We start from the raw sequence: 25,826 nt of genomic DNA on the forward strand, positions 1-25,826 counted from the left end.
TGGGTAATGTGCTAAGAGTTTTAAACTTCAATATGTCTTTGGACTTAAATGTCTTTAAAAAGACAGCTGCTTTTTCAATCAGACTTTTCAATAATTCTGAGTTACATTTGGAATTAGCCAACTAGTTAATTCGGTCCTTTTCTGATAAAAAGATTGTTGAAATTGAATATTACCATAAGGCCCATCTTAAAGCAAGCATATGGCATCCACATGATGTGGTCATGACTCCATTAATACCAGGGCGATTAGAGCAAAGTTGGATGATGGTGGAGCTCTCACATGCACTGTTTCTAAACAATGATGCAAGTGAGAAGTGAACTGGTCCCCACAATGCTTTGCCAACAAACATTTGCATAGCAGGCACTGCCACTACTTTCTCATTCTGATGAATGGGAAAAGATGGGTGGGGTGGATGGGTATGTATGCATTTGTGTATGTGCACATAGGTACGTGTGTGTTTGTTGATTGCTAAAGAAAACGATCTACACTTTCTTAACTTTAAAAAACAGTGTTCACTGCATTACTCCTTATAATTCTATATCTTCTTTAAAAATTAGATAAGTACACACAAACCCAAAGGGATGTCCTTTTTTCAACACACTGCAACCAGTTCAGGGGTGGCAAACAGGTGGCACACTTGTGGCCAATGCCCCAAGGGCATCCTTGCCCAGGGATGTGGGTTGATGCTACCATGGGCTGTTTTGGATTTGGCCTAACCCTACTCACTTCAGAGACAGTAAAAATGATACTGAGAGAAAGAAAGTGGTTTACGTATCAGTTCACCAAGCAATGCTACTGGCTATGACATAGGCAGAAAATAGAGAAAAATCTCAGCTGCTTTGATTTAACAAAAAAGCTGTTGAATAGCTTCTATCCACAAGACACTGGGCTTAAGCAATGTAATTTGGGGGCAAATCCCATTGTAATAAATTTCCAGGGATCTTGGGTCTAATTTATTGTGTCAAATTAGACTTGTAGTAAGTGGGTCTAGAGCTGGAGTATGAGTGTCCATGTATTACATAAAGGGACCCATTATGATAGGTTTCACGCTGTCTAGAGTTAAAAAAATTTTCCATATGTTGGCAGATATGAGATAAATAAATAAATGCATATACACATATATGGCTTTATATACAAAAGCATAATGGTAAATATATTTATCCAATATTATTTATGTATTATGTGTCCAAATACCAGTTTATAAACTCTATAACAATCTTTACAATGCTATGAATTCAATAGTTTTTTAAAAGTGAAAACTGCAGCAAAGTGTCATCATTGTTGAATTGAAGGAAATCTTTTAAAATCATAAAAGCAGAAATGCAGAAGTACATAATTTCTCTTACCAGCAGCCTGAGTTCTGGATGCGTCAGGATATATCCATTATTTGTGATTGCAAAGGCATAACCGTGAATCCCTAACTGTAAGAGTAAGCAAGAAAGAAACCCTCATTAGCTTGCTCCCTGGTGAATTCACAAAGCATAAAGCAGCCCTGCATTTAGTAATTTACAGCTTTAACTTGTCATTCATAACCCTTATCAGCACAATATTTCATTAAAACGAATGCAAGGCACTGATCCTTGACATTTGGTGGAAATGAAGACCTGTCACAGGATAAGCTCAACAAATAGCACAATTTAAAATGTCACATCCCCACATTGGCATCCAAGGGCTTTATTCTGATTTATTTAAAACAAAAACAATTACTTTTTTTTAACAAGAAAGTGGCTAATGTTTCTGGAAAGACCCTATGTCCAAGTGCACAGAACTTTATCAATGGAGGTGTCTTCTCTCTGCCTGTAATAAGGAAAGAGGGGTCCCCACGCTGCCTCACTTCTAGACTTCCTATAATTCCACGCCCACAGGGGCCATCTCAAATTGGCGCTCCCCTAGGCTGTCATTTTCCATAATTCTTCAAATATAAAGTGTCCCCCTGCCCCAGCCTACACAGGAGCCTGGCAACCCTTTTCATATCCTTTCGTCTTCAAATTGTGTGGCTGCCTAGTTTTTCCATGCACGCTTCCATCAACACAATGCCTGGGTAACTTTCTATGCAGAGCCTCGCTTAATTTATGTTTTCTGACTACATGGGACTATGGGAAATAGTTTGTGAGCAATGAAATGTTTTATTAGCTTTAAAAAGTATGTAATCAAATTTAACACTGCACTTATTTAAATAATAATCCCGGCTTTTTGACAATATTTCTATTACACAGTTGACTGCACCCATTGGCTACAATAAATTTACCTACAAATCATTCATGTATTAAAACGGCCTCTGGCATAAAACCCATACGGATCTGTCTCTCTGAAGAAAGAAAATGTAACCCAGTTTTGCCAGAGCAGTGAAAGCGGAGAAGAAAAAAGAAATTCTCTATTTTTTTCCTGAGGAGTTATTTCACAGTTCTGAGCCCCACTGTTAATTTTCTTTAAATTCTCTGCCACTCACATTCTTCAATATGATACTATTAAATGATCCAGACAACAGAGTTTACAAACCAGGAATGACCCTGTCTGCTTGTTAGCTTAATGTCAAGGTGATGTGAAATTAACTTCAGAGAATTTAACACTGGCAATTAAAAGTTTCCGTTGCATTACATAAAGCAAATATGCACATGGTAGTCAAGGGCAACAGACGTCTTCTCCTGGAGTTACCTTGCACAGCAAATCTTAATAAGATTCTACTTGACTCTAATGATAAAAGTATATTTCATTATGCTGTGAAAGATAAACCAGAGATTTCCTATCCTTTGAGATGTATATCGTCTCTTTCATCTTGTCTCTTGGAAAAATGTCAGACACAGTCAACACTGCATTAATCACCATTATTATGTTTCAGTTTCAGATGCACTGGAGGGGTCAAAAAAAAAATCTTGAGAGTGTGGCTTTTTCCATTAAAGGCAAAAATTGTATTTGATTGGGAATTCAAACTCAAAATTAAACAAAACAAATAATATTTTATAGTCAGCTCATGTATTCAGCACCTTCTAATGTACATTACTTTGGGTTCTTCTTATTTTGCTTGTGAGAAGCAATACTCAAAAGAAGGCAGGACTCCTCTTAATGCCTGTACTCTTCTTTTATAGTACTTATCAAAATTATAATAATCAATTATTTGTGGGGTTGAGTATAAGTAATCAGGACTTTTGATTATTTCATGCCTGCCTCTCCTACCAGAATGTAAGTTTCATGAGGGCAAAGGTCCTATCATGTGGTTAAAAATATATGGCGGGGTAGTTGGGATAGAGAGATGAGAAGGGAAAGAAGAAAGAGAAAAAGGTGGAAGTAGGGAAACAATAAAAGAAACTGCATTTAGTGCAGATTCTACACAGCTTAGCTAAACTCTCCTCTTCCTCCCCCAGAATGCAGAAGCTGAGCTCATCTCATCCCAATGTCCTGCATTCATTAACCAAGTGCCATCTCTGTTTCCTTATTGCCTCTTCATGCCTTAACCCACTGCACTCTGCCCTTGCCCTCCCTCCACCACCAAATATGCCATGGAAATACCTTTCTCTATGGTTGCCAGGGGCCTCTTCATTGCCAAACCCTACAGAATTTTCTCCCTCAAATCTTCGTACTTTTCTTAGCCCATTGCTTCCTCTTCCTCGACACTATTCCCTCAGTTTCCAGGTCCCATACTCCTGGGCTTTCTCCTTTTCACAGGATCTTTGTCCTTCGCCCATTCCTCAAGTACTCATTTTCCCTAAGATTCTGTCCCCAGTACCCACTGTCTGCCTTAGCTCTCCTCTCCCTCAATAAGCTGCAGTGACCACCTCTGTGCTGTTGCTCCCCAGATCCACGCTCTGGCCTCAGTCTCCCCCTTCAGTGGCAAACCAAGTATCCAACAGGGTAGTGGTCAGCTCTTCTTGACCATCGCTCTGGCACCTCAGACTCACCCAGTCACAGTGGAGTTCTTCTAAAGCTGTTCTTCCTCCTCCTCTCTCTCAGTAGGCGGCACCACCACCCACACAGACTCCCCAGTTAGAAACTACAGCATCAGTAGTATGAAATCCTACTAATGTTTTTTCTCCAGGTTTGCTCCAATTCCATCCTGCTACCCAACTGTACCACTACTATTTTAATTCAATAGATTTCTATAATGGTCCTCACTGCTCTTCCTGCCTCAGAGCTTGACCCCAACAAAACCATCCTCCAGGTTGATCCAAGTCAAAGATAATACTGACCACGTTGCTTTCCTTTGTTAACAGCCACTAACAACCCCTTTCATACGTAAGACAGAGCCACAGGCCTGTTCATCAGGTCTCCCTGGGGTCTGGCCCCTGCCTGAGTACCCAACCCTGCCTCCCTCCACTCACTGCCACTCAAGGCACACAGCAGTAACAATCTCCCTGCAATTTTCTCTCCCAGCCAGACCTTTATTGGTACAGTGCCAGCTACCCAAGGCACCCCTCCTTCTCTCTCCCTGTGGCTAATCCTCACCCATGCTATAAGCTCAGCCTCAGCTCATCTCTTGTAAAAAGGCTCTCCTGACCTGCACTTTGCTTTGTCCTTTCCATACCATCATCACTGTTTACCCTAGCACCTAAAAATGCTACACTTGGCTGGGCACAGTAGCTCATGCCTGTAATCCTAGCAGTTTGAGAGGCTGAGGCAGGTGGATCACCTGAGGTTAGGAGTTTGAGACCAGCCCGACCAACATGGTGAAATCCTGTCTCTACTAAAAATACAAAAATTAGCCAGCCATGGTGGCGGGCACCTGTAATCCCAGCTACTCGGGAGGCTGAGGCAGGAGAATCGCTTGAACCCAGGAGGTGGAGGTTGCACCACTGCACTGTAGTCTGGGTAACAGAATAAGGCTCAAAGAAAAAAAAAAAAAGCTACACTCACTTTTCTGCCTCTCAACCCTAGGTAGTTCTCTTTCCTTCCTCTGATTTGTCCTAGAAAGAACTGGAGGTGGTTGGGCGCAGTGGCTCAGGCCTGTAATCTTGGCACTTTGGGAGGCTGAGGAGGGCAGATCACTTCAGGTTGGGGAATCGAGACCAGCCTGGCCAACATGGTGAAACTCCATCTCTACTAAAAATACAAAAACCATCCAGGCATGATGGTGGGTGCCTGTAATCCCAGATACTCTGGAGGCTGAGGCAGGAGAATTGCTTGAACCTAGAAGGCAGAGGTTGCAGTGAGCCAAGATCACGCCATGGTACTCTAGCCTGGGTGACAGAGCCAGACCCTGTCTCAAAAAAAAAAAAAAGAAAAAGAAAAGAAAAGAAAAGAAAAAGAAAAAAGAAATAACTGGAGGCAGTACTTCCTCCATCAGAATGAGCTCTTTGTGGGAAAGGGGCCACCTCACTTACCTTTAACTTCTACAGTCCCTAGCACAAGGTCAGGCATGTGGCAGGCATTCAGTTACAGTTTGTGTATTTAAGACATTTGTCACTTTACTCAAATGTTACCTAGCTCATCTTGAAAATTCTAACTAAAGTAAATATTAAAAACGAGCTGAAAAGGAGAAGCCGATTTGCTCCAGGAGATGCACAGCCAGTCCTTCTTAAGGCTGTACCTGAGAAACTCTTCCTGATATTCAGAAACTGGTTAAAATCCTCCCCAGGAAAGCATTCTGAGAAAATAACATCAGAGTGTTTTGTGTGTTGGTTGATGGCATATAGCTATATCCTAATGTAGACGTAGGAAGGGCAGCTCTGACCACATCTCAAAATACAACACATTCTGTGGATGAGTCTCTCAAATAATTAAAAGCTTATATGACAAAGTCCAACATTAGTTTCTGGCCACAAATCAATACACTGATGAAATCGCTAATTTTGGTTTTATCCAAAATAGAACCAGTCTTCCTGTCCATTCTAATGTACAGTCCCACGGAGTAATGGAGAACAGATCGGACACAATGCCTTCCAGCACTTGGGCTTGCCAAAGGGGCCCTGGACCAGAGGCATGTTCTCCTGGAGGCCAGGAGCCACATGGTCCAACAGCCTGGGGAAAGGAGGCACTTCCCTTCCAACTGCAGAGACTGGGCTAATGAAGTGAACCCAATTATAAAATGGCTCGTTATGTTAACAGAGGTCGTGGTGTCTGGAAATTATTGCTGGGGTGTCTGGAATTCTTAATAAAAATTACAGGAAGTCTGATTGCTTGTGGGAAAATCTATGAAGCTAAGGGAGAAAGAAAGAATTCTATCTTCTGGGAAACCCCAAGAGCCAAGAACTGACTCATCTTTACAAGGTGTTAATCAGGAGGGCAAGGTGTGACCTGAACTCTGTTCCCTGGAGCTCTCCTCTCCTAGACGAGAGAGGCCCATTTGGCCATGGCTGTCCCTGGCTGACACGCACCCCTTTCACAAGGCTCTGTATGGGAACCAGAGGGAAGGATGCCTTATGCTAACTTATGCCATATCTACGTCTCTGGTTCCCAGCTTGACCCTTGGAAAAGCACAAAACACATATGCCTGCATTTCAAGCACTGCTGGTTAATTTTCTATAACTGATCTTCTTCCTCTATTCCCTTGTTATGCTTTGTTTCCTTCATCTGTTATTAGCAGAATGAAGTTGAGAAAGTTATTTCAAGCATCCTTAAGTAAAAATGAGGTCAAATGGTCCCTACTTCATGGGAATGTAATAAGAATTCAATAGGAATAATGCATTTACGTAAAGTACTTTGGATGACACCAACCACATAGTAAGAAGTTCAATAAATGTTTTAGTGTATTTTAGTTATTATTATGATTTTATTTTAACTATTATTATTATGATTGTCATTGCTCTTATTGTTCTTGGTAGCATTGTGGTTACAGAGGTTAAAATCATGGCTCTTGGGGCCAGGCACGGTGGCTCATGCCTGTAATCCTAGCACTTTGGGAGGCCGAGGCGGGTGGATCACAAGGTCAGGAGATCGAGACCATCCTGGCTAACACGGTGAAACCCCGTCTCTACTAAAAATATAAAAAATCAGCCGGGTGTGGTGGCGGGCGCCTGTAGTCCCAGCTACTCGGGAGGCTGAGGCAGGAGAATGGCGTGAACCCGGAAGGTGGAGCTTACAGGGAGCAGAGATCACGCCACTGCACTCCAACCTGGGTGACAGAGCGAGACTCCCGTCTCAAAAAAAAAAAAGAAAAATCATGGCTCTTGGCCAGGTGCAGTGGCTCACGCCTGTAATCCCGGCACTTCGGGAGGCTGAGGTGGGTGGATCACGAAGTCAGGAGTTCAAGACCAGCCTGACCAACATGGTGAAACCCCATCTCTACTAAAAGGACAAAAATTAGCCAGGCATGGTGGCGTGCACCTGTAATCCCAGCTACTTAGGAAGCTGAGGCAGGAGAACTGCTTGAACCCAGGAGGTGGAGGTTGCAGTAAGCTGAGATGGTGCCACTGCACTCCAGCCTGGGCCACACGGCGAAAGTCCATCTCAAAAAAAAGAAAAAAAAAAAGTCATGGTTCTCCTGTTTGCAAGGTATGAGATTTGGCAAGATATTTAAGCTTTCCATGCCTCAGTTTCTTTAACTACAAAATGGGGGTGACTGTAATGTCTACTTCGTAAGCGAGATGATGCCATAAAGAGCTCTGCACATTGCCTGGTAGAGGAAGCTTGGAGAAACAGACACAAAGGATAATTGTTACTGGTTCCCTGTCATGTTCCTTCTTTCTTGATTTATTGGACACGTATCAAGTAGTGGCCCGGTGCTTAGGTTTGTAAATCTCCTCATGTGAAATAAGAGGCTAAAGAATTGTTTGGAAATGTTCTGTACAGGTGAGATGCCTTTTCTGAAACTGAGCCAGCAGTTCTGGACACCTAGGTCTGGTGATTTTATCAAAAGTAAAGTCCACTATCTTTAGGGGCCTGAAAGTCTTCCCTCATCTCCATCTTTGACTTTCAGTTTCTCAGGAACTACAGTTTCCAACATTTGTTATGTGGGTTTGGATCAATGAAATGTCCTTTCATGACTCTGGGAACTTAACTCCAATTATAAAAGCCCTGGTGGATGAAGCTGGGGAAGGAGGGATTGGAGGGACTTGTCCACACCCACCTCATCAATGATGGAGCCAGGAACCTGCAGAGTCAAGCTCCAACCACTGCCTGCCTCCACCTGAGGCCCAGGAAAGCCCAGGTCCCCCTCACAGCAGTGGTGAATCAGGCCCCAGCACATCAGGGAGGGTGGTGCTAAGAAAGAAGCCCCTGGCAGCCAATAATCCTTGATTCCTGGGCTCCCTTTAGATGGAGACAAAGAGAACCCTCGTTTATCTGAGTGGGCCAGAAATGGAGACCAGCTAGCAGGTCAGCTTGGTGCTGGGGGAGGAGGGGGTGGATGTGGTGTTCGCCCCTGTGCAGCCAGTGGAGCCCTTTGTCCAGTGAATCAACCAGATCTGGTGGAGGCTGCTCTCTGATGCCTCTGGCATGCACATGCTCATGCCTACATTCAGAGCACTCTTGGACAGTGCTGTGTGCCTGGGTTGTGCCTCAAGGGCATCCCCCTCCCACTTTTTGATTTGTTTTTCCAAAAAGTCCCCACCAGGAAATAGTTGAGTTTTCTGGATGGGGTATAAGAACTCTCTGGACTATCTTTTTTTTTTTTTTTTTTTTTTTTGAGACAGAGTCTCACTCTGTCGCTCAGGCTGCAGTGCAGTGGTGCAATTTCGGCTCACTACAAGCTCTGCCTCCCAGGTTCACACCATTCTCCTGCCTCAGCCTCCCAAGTAGCTGGGACTACAGGCACCTGCCACCACACCTGGCTAATTTTTTTGTATTTTTAGTAGAGATGGGGTTTCACCATGTTAGCCAGGATGGTCTCAATCTCCTGACCTCGTGACCCACCCGCCTCCGCCTCCCAAAGTGCTGGGATTACAGGCGTGAGTCACCACACCCCGCCTGGACTATCTTTTTAAAAGGCAAACCAGTCATGTCGATATCCCGTGTGTATCAGAAAAATTCAACGATCACATCAAAACTTAAGATATGACATTGATTCTTTAAACTGAGGTTAGAGGAGATAAATAAGAAAAACAGCCAGTCATTGCAAATAATAATAAAAAAAAACCTTTTAAATAACTGTGCAGATGGTACAAAGACAAGTTAACAGGCTGTAATAGTGATAAGCAAAAACATCGCTCCAAAGTAGAGTTTGAAGCCTGAACTTTGTGAAAACAAGGCTGCGGGCATCTCTGTTGCTTTGATTTCAGTGATTAGGTCATTCATTACCTTGTATTTGGGGATGGTCTTCAGAAGTTCTTTCACTGGGACATCTGTGCCAACCACTCCCAGGAGAATGCCCTTCGATCTCTGTCGAAAATAAACATTGAATTATAATAACAGTAAGTTAACTTGGCAAAAGAAATAGAATCTCATGAGAAGTCACATACCGTCTGCCTGGTGCCTTCCCCAAACTGATAGAGACTGAGGATTAACCCATATCTCCAAGAACGGTCTCTTCTGTCCCCCACCCTCCACCCAAAATGTTACTGGGTAAAATGAGAGCTTCTCAGGCCAACCATTAACTACTACAGTCCCCAATGCATACTCCTACCAAGATACTATAATAGCTTCCCTCTCCTCTCTTGAAAATTAAACACTGATTTGAAGAAACACAAGAGTTTCAGCAGCTAAGGGCTCTAAACATTCGCCAGTTTCTCTTATGAAAGCTTTTTACAGGAAAGACAGCATGTTAACTGCTTTCTCGATTTACACTGCCATCTGGTGCCCAGGAGAGAGAGTCTAAATAGCAAGAGAAATATATAATAACCCTGACACTTTTACCAACTGAGGACCAAGGTGAAGGAATAGGCCTCTGGAGCCCCATTTTCCAAGGCATGTAGCCATTGTGATTCGCTAAAACTTTCCAGTGTCAGAAAGGCCATTTTTTTAAGGCTTTATGGTGGGTTGAACAGTGTCGCCCCAAGTTCATGTCCACCCAGAACCTCAGAATATAATGCTATTTGGAAACAGCATCTTTGCATATGTAATTGTTAAGGATCTTGAGATGAAATCATTGTGGATCTAGGGCGGGCTCTAAATCCCATGACTGATTTCCTTACAACAGGGAAGGACACAGAGAGACATATAAGAGGATCAGGCCACATGAAAACAGAGGCAGAGATTGGAGTGACACTGCCACAAGCCAAGGAATGCCCGGCCCCGAGAAGCTGAAAGAGGCAAGGAGAAATTCTTCCCTAGAACCTTCGGAGGGAGCATGGCCCTGCTGACATCTTGATTTCAGACTTCCAGGCTCTAGAACTGTGAGAGGAGAAATTTCTATTTTTTTAAGTCACCCAGTTTGTGGCACTTCATTCCTAACAGCCCTAGGAAACTAATAAAAGGCTGGTAACTATAAATGAGAGTGGTCAGTGCACCATCACCACGGATGGTCTCTGGGGCTTTTCCTCCTCTGGTCCTCTAATACTTAAACTTTGGAAAGGTGTTGCAAACTCTAAAATGATGCCAGCCTGGGTTCCTCTCGTCTGTTTTTGATTTGGTGACTCTAACAGCAAGATCAAACAATAAGGAAAAAATGAATACATCCTATGCTTAAAAATCAAAAGTCACCAGAGCTGGAGTCAGAGGGGGTCTGAGAAAACCACTCTCCTAGCATCAAGCAGGAAGCTCAGCCGCTGTACTCACGGTTTCATTCTGCTTACTAAACACAGGCATGGCTACAGTGGTCATCAGGACGGGGCCCTGATCATCAGTCAGCTGGATGGAAGAGAAAAGCCAGTTACAGGGGAACGGTCTGGAAACCACAGTTCTGGAGGCCACCCCCTTGACAATCACGTCCTTTCTAGACCAGGGGCTGTTGAGATGGACCATTGCCCACCCAAGCCTTTAGTGGAGCGGGGAGCACAATGTGTCTCCTGGATTTGCAGAGGACAGTCCCAGCCCCTGGCTGGGGAAACAAATCAGTTGTCTTTAGTCACTCCAGCAGATCTGTTCTCTGCTTTTAGTCACTTTGGTTCAAATAGAACCTTGTTTGGATCTTCCTGATTCATTTTATTAGCACAGGTTTATTTTACTATTTTACCTCCCAGACACTTATGTTTCATAAGAGTGCTTCTCCTTAATCTAAATATTGAGGGTCAGAAAGCATGCGCATAAAGGGTCTGGTGAGTTGCCCCTGCTAAAAACGACAGAATCTGGAAGCATTTATTTTCCCCAAGGTAGCCAGTCAAGGCCGTTTTACCTCTCTGGGTCTCTGAATGCCAGTCCCAGATGGAAAACAAATAAAACAAAAACAAAATGAAATAATAACTTTATCATCTGACTTCCAAAATCATGATGAAGAAGGTAATCATTTCTCTTATAAGAATGGCCCTTGAGGACAGGTGTGGTGGCTCACGCCTGTAATCCCAGCACTTTGGGAGGCCGAGGTGGGCGGATCACAATGTCAGGAGACCCAGACCATCCTGGCTAACATGGTGAAACCCCATCTCTACTAAAAATACAAAAAATTAGCCAGGTGTGGTGGCGGGTGCCTGTAGTCCCAGCTACTTGGGAGGCTGAGGCAGGAGAATGGCTTGAACCTGGGAGGCAGAGCTTGCAGTGAGCCAAGATAGCTCTCCCTCTCAAAAAAAAAAAAAAAAGAAAAAAAGAAAAAAAGAAAAAAAAAATGGCCCTTGAAATACAGCATGTGATCCAAGTCTGTAAACCTCTCAGTTGGGTTACAGACACACGGAGACACACCACTGTACCTGCTTTTCACACAGTGTTGGGAGATAGGCAGGAACCCCTACTCTGTCCCAAACAAATAGGGAAAAAGAGTCTTGGAACATGGTAGGCTTTGGCCCAAGACAAATCTGGTTCTAAATCTCAGCTCTGAATCTTTCCTAACTGCACTAGTGAAGTCTCCACGTGCTCATATGAAATAACACCCACTATTCCCCAGCACTGTTGCCATGAAGACAAAATAGAAAACTGCCCAGCATGGTATCTGGCATATGGAAGTGCTCAAAGGATGCCAGCTTTTCCCTGCCTTCAAGGTCACACAGCTAGTAAGTAGCAGAGTCCAAAATGAGATTAAGGCTGAGGCACTGCTGACAGGCACCAAAATTGACCAGGCAAGTCCTTCTGGCTTCACAGCCTGTTCAAGCCTCAAGTGAAGCAATCTGTAAACTAGAATCCACTATGTTCAACCTAGCATGTTTTCTGATATATGGACACTTCTCTTCCATAGCTTTAGTTCCATAGAATAATCAGGCACTGCTCCCTCAATCTACTTGGAAAGAGGCATTATAAAGAGAAGATCCTAAAATCTAAGCGTTTGAAGCCCCCATTGACTGGCTGGTCTCTTGAGTAAAGGTCATTAAACTTAGTCTTTCTTTTGCCTTGTTCTTCTAATAGATTATTAGAGCTGTGGGGTGTCACTACTTACAATGTAGTACCCAGGACAGCAGCACCTGTAGCACCTAAGTGCTTGTTAGAAATGGTCTCAGGCCTCATTCCAAACACTCTGAATGTGAATAATTATTTTAATTATTCATATATATATTAAAATGCAAGAAGCATTGGTATAGGGCAATCCTTTCCACTTCATTTCCATCAATAATCATGACAGCTAAACAGAAGCTGGCAGGTGTTGGAAAAAAACTCCCAACAGGGGTGGGGGGGGCGCTATGCTTTTATTAGTTTTACATAGATATCAAGATAGGCCTTTATTCCTCCATGACAAGTAAAATGAAGCAAGAATCTCCTGGTCTATCTAGGACTGGGAACTCGTGGTGACATGGTTTATTTTGTGTCAACTTGGCTAGGCCATCATGCTCAGTTGTTTGAGCAACTACCAGTCTAGATGTTGCTGGGAAGGTGTTTTTTAGATGTGACTAACATTTTAATCAGTAGTAAAGCAGACTTAATGAGTAGTAAAGCAGATTATCCTCCATAATGTGGGTGGGTCTCATCCAATCCATTGAAGGCCTTAAGAGAAAAGACAAGGCCCCCCTCAAAAGAAGGAATTCTGCTTGTAGACTGCCTTCAAACTCAAGACTGCAACATCAACTCTTGCTGCAATTTCCAGCATGCCAGACTGCCTGCCTTGCAGATTTCAGACTTGCCAGCCCCACAACTGTGTAACCCAATTCCTTAAACTAAATTCCTCCCCACCCTATCTGTATAGCCTATCTCTAGCTCTATAGGCTATCTCTAGAGAACTATGACTAATAATATACATGGTAATCACGTAAGTGATTATTTCGGGCATCCTAATTTGGGTGTAAGAATATGTAAACAAATTTAATTCATCAATATAATAACCAAAAAATATAAACTATGAGATGATGCTGACAGTTAGTGTTGCCATGAACCAAGTCAACCAGTATATACAGTCTATAACAGTTTTTGGAAACATGGTTCTAACATCTTGCTTAAAATACTCAAAGCATACTGTGGCCACCATTGGAAACCTGCAAGGCCATTTTCAAAGGCAGAACCAGCCCATGGTAAATAGTTCTCTTAGAATTAGAAGTCTTCCCATATTCTGACTCCTTGATTAATCGTTAATGCTATAAAGAAAACTGATTTGGGCTGATCCATAACTCTGGACAACTTCCACTTTGCAACTCAAATCAAATTTCAAGCAGTGCCAACATGTATCATGGATGAAATAAAAACATACCATTGACAATAATGAGAAATGAAGACTTTTTCTTGCAACCAGTAAAAATCACTTATAAATTACTAGTAATTGTCTTGGCACAAAGACAAGATTATGAGAAACTAACTTCAAAATATTGAGCCAGAATATAGTATCAACTTCACTCAGGAGCTAATTCCAAATGTAATTACTGCATCATTACTTTAAAAAAGAAACCCATAATATTGCATTTGTACTGAAACCATTCATTTGTAACCAGCCCCAGGTAAACAAAGGAAATGCAGTGAGTTCAGTCTAGCAACAGTTCACATGTGGGCCAATGATCTCATGGACTTCTCCTAGGGGCAGTTCTGGCCCCAGTTTGAACTAGCTTGGCCAGAACCCTAACCCGCAGGCTTTCCTATGTATACGAGTTCATCATTATGGCAACAAGGGCTGGCAGGAACACAGATATACCATTTGCAGAAAATTAAGACTCTCTTCTGCACCCATGGGCTCCATCATTCCCAGTGCCCACAGGTCTGGACTCTGTGAATCTTAAACATTTCATGGAGAAACACATCAATTTGCAAGGTCATTTGCACTGTAAGCACTTTATGATTGAAAGGCATTCTATATTCTTGCCATAGGAAATAGCACTCAATGGCAAGTTTTTTGTTTTTTTTTTTTTCCAGACCACCAAGCAGAAGTTACGCAGCCAACTATGGCCAGAAACCCTCTGTCCCCCAACACGCTAGGGGGTCCCTGCTTTTCTGTGGCCCCCCAACCTGTAGCTGCTACTGAGGCAAGGGCGCTGCTTATGATTCATACATGTGGCTTCCAAGAAAAATGCAGACGTAGAGTCAACATTCATTTTCCAAGAGGTAGGAGCAGGAGATGGGGGTCACCATGGTCCCTCTGGGCAAAATCCCATTAACTTAAGTCCAAGTGGGAATCTTAAAATGAACTGCTGTGCAATTACACTTGCCCAGGCTTTGAGCAAGCCTCTGAAATCTGTGGTTGTGGTGCTCTATTGTATAATAAGTGTATATTATTCCATATCCTTCATTTCCCATGCTACATAATGGGGACCATTCGGATATCAAAGAAAATGATGAATAATAATACTGAACATCTGGTTTATAAAACACAAACTTGCTCAACAGATTGACTGCTTCCTGTCAGTTTCCCAAGTTAATCACGCACGTAGGCTCATATGAATATGCATTTCAACTCATGTGCAAGGTCCATGCGGCCATGCCAGGCCTACTCCTTAATACTTGATTAGTTCCCCACTGATGGCACCAGTTGGTAACATGGCTAGCCCTAGGGCATGACCCCAGAGAGCATAACAACACAAGACTTGTGATCCATCCATTTTGCTGCTGGCCTAGTCACCTACTCATTGATTTCCTTAATAAACACTCCTTGAGCATCAGCTATGTGCCAGGTTCCATACCATGTGCTGGGAAGACAACTAGGAATAAGGCATGGGTCTTATCCCCAAGGAGTCTCAAGTCTGCTAAGGGAGAAAGAAAAGCTAACATGGCAGAGGAAGAACTGGCTGGGGATGGCATGCTGGCTCTCATTCGGTGAGCAAAGAGGCTCTCTTTTCCAGGTCCAGCATGAACTAAAGTGAAAATGCCTGGTGTTTATCAATATCTGTCAGGGTTTATACGACAGATTCAGAATGCTTCCTGAAAGCCAGTCTAATAAAAGCAGGAGAAAGTAGTCTGCCGCAGAGTGATTTCATTCCATTGCTTTATACTTAAGGATATTGGTAAATGGAATAATGCAGGTGTAGACATCTTGTAAACTGCCTGGCACCTTTCTTTTCCTTCTTCCGCAGGTATCACCCACTTCCTTTAGGAAGGTCCTCTTCACCCCGTCCAGCCACAAGGTTTCTTAGCAGTCAAGCTCTCCCATCCTGAGTGTGGGGATGGACAGCCAACCCAGGCTGTGTTAACCAGAGCACTTCAGACACAGAAGTGTGCACACACACACTCTGCCCGAGCTGCACTGGTAAGTTTATTAACTAGGCATGTAGTTCAGGCTAGACTACCTGAGATGTTTTTCTTTTTCCAACCTGGGGCAAATGGGGAAGACTCGCTACTCTCCTTTGTGAATGGCTATAAGAACGTCAGCTTGACAGACGTGTCCCCTTGCCACAGAGAGGTGATGAGACTGAATAAAATAAACTCACAGAGAGGAGGAGAGATGAATGTGTGTGTGTGTGTGTGTGTGTGTGCTGTATGTATGATGGAGAAGAGAGAGAGAAAAAGGGAGGGAGGGAAAAAAAGAGGGAAAGGGCGGGAGGGTACCAGTCCCTGAATGCCTTCATTCCCAAGATCAATTCCACCAATGCCCTTTTCCATTATTGGGGTGCTTGAGCCAGTAAGTTTTCTCTTTTAGCTCCAATGAGCATGAAATGGATTTGTAACTCTTAAAAGTGCCAATTTGGGCCATAAATGACCTAGGCAGCTCTGGATACCCACTGAGGTGGTCCCAAGTGCCATGTACAATCCACACAAAGGAGAAATTTCTGAGGCCAAAAAGGCCAAAGGCAAAAGGGTGCCAACATTCCCAAGATGGGTGGTTGCATATCTTTCCCACAAGGGAAGAAATTTAGGTACCTGCAAAGTACCCAAATACTGATGGTAATGACTACTCTTTATGATGGTATAAAAGACTATTGTCACTAGAATTTTATGTCAAGCCTTCACAATGAGTAGAAGTTTGGCTGCTTCTCCAGTGGGTCCCCATGGTGGGGAGCAGTTGTGGCTATGTGCTTTTTGCCTGGGCAGCCTCCACCTTTGAAGGACATCTGTTTGGGTTGCCTTCTCATATCTCTATTCAGAGGAAGCTTGCCAGGACTGGTGGCAGAAGCCTCTATTTCTCCCGCAGCTGGAAGCCCCTGGGGATGCATGCCAAGCTGCGGAGAAAGGAGGCAAGCTGCACCTGGAAGGCATCTGAGCAAGCCAAGGACAGCACTCTTGGCAGCCCATTTGAGGACTACCAGGTGGTTTTCAGCGGAGCCGCCTGCCAGATCTGCTCGGCCCTAAAGGCTTGGGCTTAAAGGGAAGGTTGTGCACAAATGGTGAACTCGGCTCAGATACAGGACTGGCTCCAAGTCAAGAACAAAAGCTAATCCACGCTCATCAAATACCATATTTCTTCTATATTTTGCTCCTCTTACATTTGTGTTGCTTTATTATTAACATTGATCAACATATTGACTATGTTAGTAAATAATATAAATGTATAATACTATAATACATAAATATTTTATATGTGTGTGTATAACTTGTGAATACGCAGCTGTGTTTCTGCTAGCTTCCTTTCAACACCTGTGAGGAACCTCAACCTGCACTCTATGAAAAGACACTGCCACCATCTAGTGGCCGTTAGTGTAAATTGCAGGCACGAGGTCCTGGACGACAAAAAGCCGTTTCCAGAGTATGGGCCTTACAAACAATAATATATTTAGGGGCCAGGTGCGGTGACTCATGCCTGTAATCCCAGCACTCTGGGAGGCCAAGGCGGGCGGATCACCTGAGGTTGGGAGTTTGAGACCAGATTGGCCAACGTGGCGAAAACCCGTCTCCACTAAAAATACAAAAATTAGCTGGGTGTGGTAGGGACACTCCTGTAATCCCAGCTACTCTACTGGGGAGGCTGAGGCAGGAGAATTGCTTGAGCCCAGGAGGTGATGGTTGCAGCAAACCGAGATCGTGCCATTGTGCAACAGCCTGGACTACAGAGTGAGACTCCATCTCAGAAAAAAAAAAATGTATTTAAATGCCAGCTGATGTCATTTAGTTACCTACCCAACTGAAGCAAAGACAGGTTGTTATCAACAATTAGGTCTGATAATAACATTTGCCTTGACAGAAAGGGAGTAGTACTAAGAGGTGGAAAAACACAGCTGTGCACATCTATAAATCAGATGAGACATTATGAAAAAAGAACCATTGATTCTTTAAGATATCCAGAATCTGGGCTGGGTGTGGTGGCTCACACCTGTAATCCCAGCACTTTGGGAGGCCGAAGCAGGTGGATCATGAGGTCAGGAGTTCAAGATCAGCCTGGCCAAGATGGTGAAATCACATCACTACTAAAAATACAAAAAATTAGCAGGCGTGGTGATGGGTGCCTGTAATCCCAGCTACTCAGGAGGCTGAGGCAGAGAATTGCTTGAACCCAGGAGGCAGAGAATTGCTTGAACCCGGGAGGCAGAGGTTGCAGTGAGCCAAGATCTCACCACTGCACTCCAGCCTGGGTGACAGCAAAACTCCGTCTCAAAAAAAAAAAAAAAAAAGAAGAAGAAAAGATATACAGAATCTGAGAATGTGACAGGGGAGCATAGCAAAGGAGAGGTTCTTTCACACCCACCTTCTTAAACGCAGCTTGAACAAAAGGGACACCAACTCCTTGGCACTTTCGCCTCTCCCCATGAGCTTAAGTTTATCAGTGACTTGGGAATTCTTAAGGGCCATTCTCTTGAGTAGCACATAATAGGGTTAATGGGGTGAGGCTGGGAAGAAATGTCACCCATGTCCTGCGGTTTGCACACTCCATGGCAAGGAGAGAGGAAGACAACAGAAAGCCATCAGAACAGCTCTCTGTACAATTAGTTTGTGAGGGCACCAGGGAGAACAGCAGGGAAACGTACATCTGGAAAAGGGGATGTAAGCAGACTATGTGGCAATTTAGATACCTTCCCCAGACAAAATCTCTGCACCCTTCCCTCCTCCACCAGCCAAAAAAGTCCTCTGTACCTAACCTTTCAATGGCCACCTACTTGCACCACCCCCAAATCTCCCACCCCCTTCCATCATCACAACATCTCTTATCCTCAACACTGGGCAGACATGTCAGAGAAAGAATCTAGTAAGATTGTGCTGGGCATGTTCAGGAGGATGTTTTCTCTGGAGACACACCCCCAGTAGAGATACAGACACCCTTTGGAGGAAGAACACAGGTGAAAATCCACTGAAACGTCGGCAAGGAGATCCTATTGCATCTCATGTCTGGAAAGGGACCACAATATTGATTCTGCCTACTTGGCTAATGTTAACATCATCTGACTCTGGCTGTGGATTTTGCTCTCATATTCTTTAGATTTCCACTACTTTTAGTGATAATCTTAAGGTTTGCTGATTGTGAGCAGTTTTAATTGAGAGACTTTACAATTAGAATAAGAAACAAGAATAAGAAATAAGTAAACCTTTCAAGCAACATGTTCTCTTGCTTTTCACTTGATAGTCTTGGTAAAGTGTAGTCACTAAATCTTGAGAATGCTACAAAAAAGATATTTTGCTTTTAGCCAAAACATTTTCCCTCTTTTTACTGAATCAGTATTACTTGCATTTGAGATCTGGAGATTCCGTATTCTTCTATGAGATTTCACTGCATTTAAACTTGTTTAAATACAAAAGTAAACAGATTTCCCTCTTTGAACTTTAACTGCATCTTGTACGAGCTAAATTGTTGAATTTGTTTGTTCTCTTTCTCTTCTTAACCAACTGAAGACAACTTTATGAATATAATGCTGGACAATCTTGGAACATCTATATGAGAATCTAAAAACAGTCCTCTTCTAATAAAATTGTTATTATTTGGGAACATTTTGATATTCTGTCCTCTTGTTCCAGTGATTCTAGGATATGTCATTAAGAAAGGAATATGTTTTATGAGTAAACTTCTAGACAGAGGGAGGATACTGCCTTTGACCATGAACATATATAAAGCCATGGTCATGAGACTATCACTGATTAACATATCTGAAAGCTGTCTTGGAAACCACTTTGTTAGTTTATTTAGGTATAACCTGCTTATTTCAAGAATGCCCAGGACTAATGACAATGAAAATTATCATGAGGCATGGGATTTTGGTCAATATTTATGATGAGCCATGACATATAACTGACCCCCCATGGTGGCCAAATGTTCATATTTTCACAAACGTGGTTTAGACACCTCCAAATAGATGCCTGAAAACACAGGCAACTGTCAGAGCTTTGGGGCCCTGGGACAAAACCTTCTCCTTGTTTAAAGACCCCCTGAAATGCTGCTTCCTCCATAAAACCTTCCCTAACTAAGTGGAAATGAGAACCAGATGTTCTCAAACTTCACTACGAAGATAATCATATTTATTCTACAACCAAAGATACCGTCTAGGATCATAATTTGTGTAAATTGTTAATGAAGCAAAGTCACTGAACATTGTGGCTGGAAGAAATGATGGGAATTGTGTAGAGCCTGCGAACTCCAAGGGCAGAAGCTGGGAAAGATTCCTCTTTTCATCCGCGGCATTTAGCACAGAGCCTAGTACACAAGACATGCCCAGCAAATGGTCCTTAAATGAATTTATTCCAACACTATCCTTTAATTTATTTCATAAATGAGGCCCAGGGAGTAAAGAAGGGAGAGAAAATTAGTACCAGAATTCAGGCAAGACTCTGGGGCTAATGCTCCCTCTTTCACATTGTACAGCCTCTCCTTGCTCATGGCTCCTTCACTGAACATCTTTGTGTATTTTGCCTGTATCAATGTGGTTGGACTGAGACTGTAGGGAAGTGCTGAGAAGCTGGTGCACAACATCCAGCTGATGTCACAGTGATAAAGGAAAAGGACTTAAAAAAAAAAACACAGCTTAGTTGAACACTGCCATGTGCTTAGCAGCATGGAGAAGACAAAAAGTAACAAGCAAACGGAAGCAAACAGACCTGCATTAACATGCTGGAGAAGGTTACTCAAACTCGCTGAGTCATTTTTATTGATCTATCCTTCCATCCTTCCTTCTGTCTACCCATCCACACGCCTACCTTTTCATATCCATTGCCAAATATCATTTATACTTGTTACCAAACATTGCTGTGAATGTTTTGCATCTACGTAGCCTTAAATTGAACCCTGACAAAGACCTTGCAAATGCCTATGCAGATTTCACAAGTGAAGGAGTTAAAAAGGCAAAGTACCTTGCTTCAGGTACACAAAGCAGCAGAAGAGAGATCTCAGTCTTGGTCTACCTGATGCTAGAGCCCGTGTAGTAACCACTCCACCCTCAGACTCTTGTTTTGGGGTGCAAATACAAATGCCATGTTTGGCCCTCAGGAGTTTGTAGTAAAGGAGGTTGCAATCAAGCAAATCATCCTTCAAATAGGAAAAGTCCTTAGAGTTCTTAGAGGCATTAAGTGAATTATAGACATAAAGCGCCTAGCACAGTGCCTGGGACATCTGACAAGTGCAATTAATCTCATAAAGACCATTCCAGACTAGGCCAGAGAAATTCTTATGCTTCTTTGAAATCCAAAGATTTGAACTTCATCTATCTCCTGAATTGCATAAATAAAATAGGAAGACATGTTTCCTTTATCCTATGATCAAATATCTTTGTCTTAACAGTTAAATAATACGAAAGCAGTTGGTGGGGGTGGGGGTGGGGGTGGGGGGTGGTTAATTATAATTAATTATGATCATAAATATTAAAGGAGATTAGGAAGAATGCACACTGGGAAGGAAGTTGTTATAGAGGAAGGGAATCTGGGAAGAAGGGACAGATGCTTCAGAAGTATCCAGCCTGTAAATCATCTAATGTATTCCAGGCCTGGGCAAATATGGATGGGTCCCATCCAAGCACACAGGGCTCATGATCCAGCAAGTGGTTCAATTTTGTGAGTCATTTCTGGAAAAAGAAAATCCATACCATGGCATTAGTCTTTGCTTGACATTTTCTACTTCATGAAACTTTGTTGGGTTTTCCAAAATCCTTCTAGTTAATTTGAAGGGATAAACATCTAACTTTTTGTTTTTGAACTTCTTGGTAGCACTGATGTACAGGATTGCACAACTGCTCCAGTTTACCCCAGAGGGTCATTTCAGTTGAATTCTTTGGCAGAGCCATTCCTTCAGTTCTCATGGAAGTGGGCTATATTTGGGTTTGTAATGGATATATATCCATTAATTGGGGATGTTACCAGTGAATAACATGACTGGAAAAAGCATCAGACAGCTGAACATGACCAGACCATTAAATATGTGCCTCAATTTACTAAGAAAAACCAAAAGGAAGTTGCATCATTAAAATAATTAATTTTTTAGTTTTAATGTGCGCAAACAATACAGGTAGACAAATTTTGTCAGAAAATTAGATTTGTATTGTATCAAAAAAATTTTGCCAAAAAGTAAAGAAAAGCTATGCATATGCACATATGGTATGTGTGTTTTCTCTTGAGTAACTCATCATATTAATCCAGTATATCTTCCACACAGGAAATCCCTTCCTATGAGAACTCATAAAGTCAGATTAAAATCACTGATGATGATTTGACATTGATTTGATATAGACTTGATTTATTATATTTTACATAGATTTGGTTTTCAAATTAGTAACTAAATTTAGTATTGAATCTGATTTACCTCAGTGTTAAAATGGTGTTCTTGTGTCATCTTTCTCTAATGCAATCAGAAAATAAAATATGTTTATTTCCTGGGTTGCTTAATTCTTTATCTCATTAAGATACTGGCAGTTGTCCTTTAACTTGTTTTTTAGCTGGCCTCTTCCAAGGCCTTGGCCATAAAGTGTAGATTCACACATTGTTGATTTCAGGAAACATCCAGTGTGTCAAGTGATGGATACAGGTGTTCTAAATCTACCAAGAAATAGGGAAGAGACCCCAAAATGAAAATCCAACTCATTGAGTTCAAGATCAACTTTGTGTCAATAAAAATGACCTACAGAATTGTATCTATAAGCAAGGAAACAGAACATTCAGTGTCCTGTGATGCCCCCTTCAAGACCACCCAGGCTAAATATTGGTGATGCTGACATTAATATCGCGGTATCCCAATTCAAAGGGCTTTATGAAATAACTTTCCTCGATCCTCTGCCTTCCCTTCTATGTAGAAGGAAGAAAGATGTTTTCATATCTTCGGGGATGTAAGAACAACTGAAATGAAAACAACTTTTATTAAAATTTCATTGTTTTTACTCAGATGTTTCCTTAACATTCAAAAGAAAAGGCACTTTCATTGTAGCAACGTTGTGAGTAGAGTTTGGATTGTTTTAGCACCTTAGAAGAGTCACATTTTTATAACTGTGCTTGATTTAAATAAATAGAAAACATTCACATATTTAAATAAATGAGAATTTTTGAAAGAAGATACTAGATTTCTAAGACGCTAAAAATTAAGTCTGAAACCAGAAAGCATTGAGATGTAAGGAACTGTAAAATCAATTTTTGGTTTTCAACTTAACATCAAGTTCTTTTTGCCTATTTTTTAAAGAAACCATTTCTGCTTTTACTTTATCAAATGTGTCTGTATGAAACAAGGTGTGATGCTGCTAGCATTATTAATAATATTACTGTCCCTGCCATGGCCAACACTACCCCTCATTGAGCACATGGTGTGGATGGGCCCTGAGCAGGTGCTGCTCCTGTACTTTCAGGAAAATCCCATAAGGGATATGTCTGTACCCCATTAAAACAAGAAAAACCAAGGCTCAGGATGATGGTATCCCGGGTCCAAGGTTACCAGTGAGAACTGGCAGGTGGGGCCTCCACTCCATGTCCAGCTGACACAAGTTAGTCTTAAGAGCGATAGGCTCCTTTGCCTCACCTGTAGGAGTGGAATGCGTCCCTTCTGCAATGATGAATGCAATACCAGAGGTTACACAACTTGGTACAACACTCTCCAAATAGCAAGTTGGGCAGATGTCCTTCTCACTCTGCTTCATTTTTTCCATTTTTAAGCCAAGGTAGTCCTTTCCCCAACCAGAGGTGTGAGGAGGACAGGGAACACCTACCGATTGAGGCTCATGTTGGGTGGGTGACCTCCACAGTTTAACCACACACCTACCATTTTTTGTGAATTTCCCATGCTCAGATCAGTGTCGCTCTAAGCATCTGACATGGACTGAGCCTTTGATTAAAGATTGGTAGAAAGATTGGTAGATCGCCTTTGGTAGAAAATAAGGATTACTGATAAACAAAGGTACTTTCAGACTTGTCCCACGTAAGACAATCCACCGTTTATAAACCTTTGTCCTTCTGATCATAGCTGTCTGTACTAAGAATCAATGCATGTTATGCATGTATTTTTACAACAGAGTTTCGGTTTCCCACTTTTTCATTTGTTTATTTCTTGGGAGAGCTGGGCTTAGCAGACTATTGTTAAGTTAACTCTTGGTAGTCTATTTCATGTAGTGTATTTATGAGTAATACAATTAGTTCATTACTACAAATACAATCATTTACTTATAAAAATAATGTATGCTCATAATACAGAATTTGAAATACGCAAAAATGTATTAAGAAAACAAAATAAATATTTGTTCTTCTACCACTAGGAAATAGCCACTATTAAATATGTCTATGCATTTCTTTCCAATACAGTTTTGTACATCTGTTTGTACACACACACTCACACACACACAACAGGAGCATAATGTACAGAAAATGTTACACTCTGATTTTTAAAATAATGTATTTTCTTACATTATTAAATCTCCTTTTGAACCATGATTTTGTTTATGACTTCTTAATTTTCTGTCTTTTGGAAGTTCAGTGACTTTTTCAACCACTTTCTCATTTCAGGTATTTTGGCTCTTCTTTTCCTCATTATAAATAAAATTGCAAGTCACTGACCAATTTACTCTAGATTCTGCAAAAGAGGGTTGTTGGGTCAAAGGCTGAAAGTGTGAAAGTTACCGGTATGTAGTGGTAATGTTTTATTGGAGGCTTTTATCAATTTTCATGCATAAAAGTATAAAAGCTAAAAAAAACTTTTAAAAAAGTTAATAATAAAATTTTGTTTTTTTCCTGAATAATCAGGAAAAATAGTATATAAAGCATAAAAATAGTACACGAACACGTCAAATGTTCAAATAAATCTGAAAATGGAGTAAACCCTGATTTTTCCCCTTACACACAAGTAGACACACACTATGAGGCTGTTTGATATGAACAGATTATTTCTTTTCAATAAGAAATGCAAATAGCAGGCCGGGCACAGTGGCTCATGCCTGGAATCCCAGCACTTTGGGAGGCTGAGGCAAGTGGATCACCTGAGGTTAGGAGTTCAGGACCAGCCTGGCCAACATGGTGAAACTCTGTTTCTACTAAAAATACAAAAATTAGCTGGGTGTGGTGGCAGGTGCCTGTAATCCCAGCTACTCAGGAGGCTGAGGCAAGAGAATCGCTTGAACCCAGAAGGCAGAGGTTGCAGTGAGCCAAGATTGCACAACTGCACTCCAGCACGGGCAACAAGAGCTAATCTCTGTCTCAAAAAAAAAAAAAGAAAAAAAAAGAAAAGAGAAGAAAAGAAAAAAGAAATGCAAATAGCATCTCGCTTCCAAACAGAGCTCCATGACCCCCAGGAACCCACAAGTAGCTTCAGCTGGAATGCCTATGTGCTGCCCTGTTGGCTATCCTGCCATTACGAAGCCATGCGCTTTGAATCTGAGGGTCTTGCATTCATTTATTTCAGGCCTCAAGTGCAAAGTTGGACAGGGCCATGGAAAAAGGGTCAGCCAAGACTCACATGGGTACACTTGCAAAGTTCACCTCCTTCCTCAGCAGCAGAGCAGCCTGTCTGGGCTGCCACAGACACACTCATACAGAACTATGGCAGAGAACAAAATACTTAGTTATATAACCATTGTTAGGGTTGAGCAATATGCCATCACTCAGATTTCCACAGAGCCTCTCACACTGGCTATGGGAAAAGCTGAAGTGACTAGACTTGCTCTCTGGTTTCTAGCGCCATGGCCTTATTCACAAAATAGATCCAATAATTTAAACTGTAGTCCATTGCGCTGCTATCATTTTTCAGACTGTGAGTATATCAATCTTAACAACCCCAGCCTGGGAATGCATATAAAAAGTACCTTACATGTTACTATAAAATAGTAAGTGATAAGGAGAAAAATAGGGTTTTCAAAACAAGACACAATAGTTTACATGCAAAGCAAAGTACAGGTAAAGGCAAATGAGTCATAAACCAGAACCAAATGTAAATAGTTATCAGTTCTCAGTTTTGCACTTCATTTGCATCAGTTTAGATGGTTATATAACTGTAATGAAACACTAAAATCACTAGACCTGCAGTTCTACAAAAACAGCAGCTTTGCAAACTTTCAATTCTCCATTTTCAATGACAGTTAATTCAACTGTTCGAAGTATAGATGTTAAATGAGGCAAAGAATGATAAATGATGCCTCGCAATTGCTGAAATCTGATTAACCTGAGATAAGAGCTAGGCCAAATTCTACTTGTACAAATTTGTACCTAAGGAATGA

At 42.0% G+C, this 25,826-nt stretch overlaps 1 protein-coding gene across 5 annotated transcripts in view; it reads right to left on the minus strand.

Moving 5' to 3' along the window:
• The window catches only part of CACNA2D3 (calcium voltage-gated channel auxiliary subunit alpha2delta 3), a 959,332-nt gene that overhangs the window by 241,983 nt on the left and 691,523 nt on the right, over positions 1-25,826 (minus strand). For all 5 annotated transcript variants that reach the window (XR_010122405.1, XR_010122406.1, XM_055273813.2 and 2 more), the window contains 3 exons: positions 10,585-10,656; positions 9,169-9,249; positions 1,347-1,421 (listed from right to left, as the gene is read on the minus strand). Coding sequence is in view for 3 of the 5 variants with exons in the window: in XM_055273813.2 (XP_055129788.1) it covers positions 1,347-1,421; positions 9,169-9,249; positions 10,585-10,656 (228 nt within the window). In the remaining 2 variants the exon portion in view is untranslated. The remainder of the gene's footprint in view (positions 1-1,346; positions 1,422-9,168; positions 9,250-10,584; positions 10,657-25,826) is intronic.

The sequence above is a fragment of the Symphalangus syndactylus genome, chromosome 1 (assembly GCF_028878055.3).
Source record: "Symphalangus syndactylus isolate Jambi chromosome 1, NHGRI_mSymSyn1-v2.1_pri, whole genome shotgun sequence".
Classification (NCBI taxonomy): Eukaryota; Metazoa; Chordata; class Mammalia; order Primates; family Hylobatidae; genus Symphalangus; species Symphalangus syndactylus.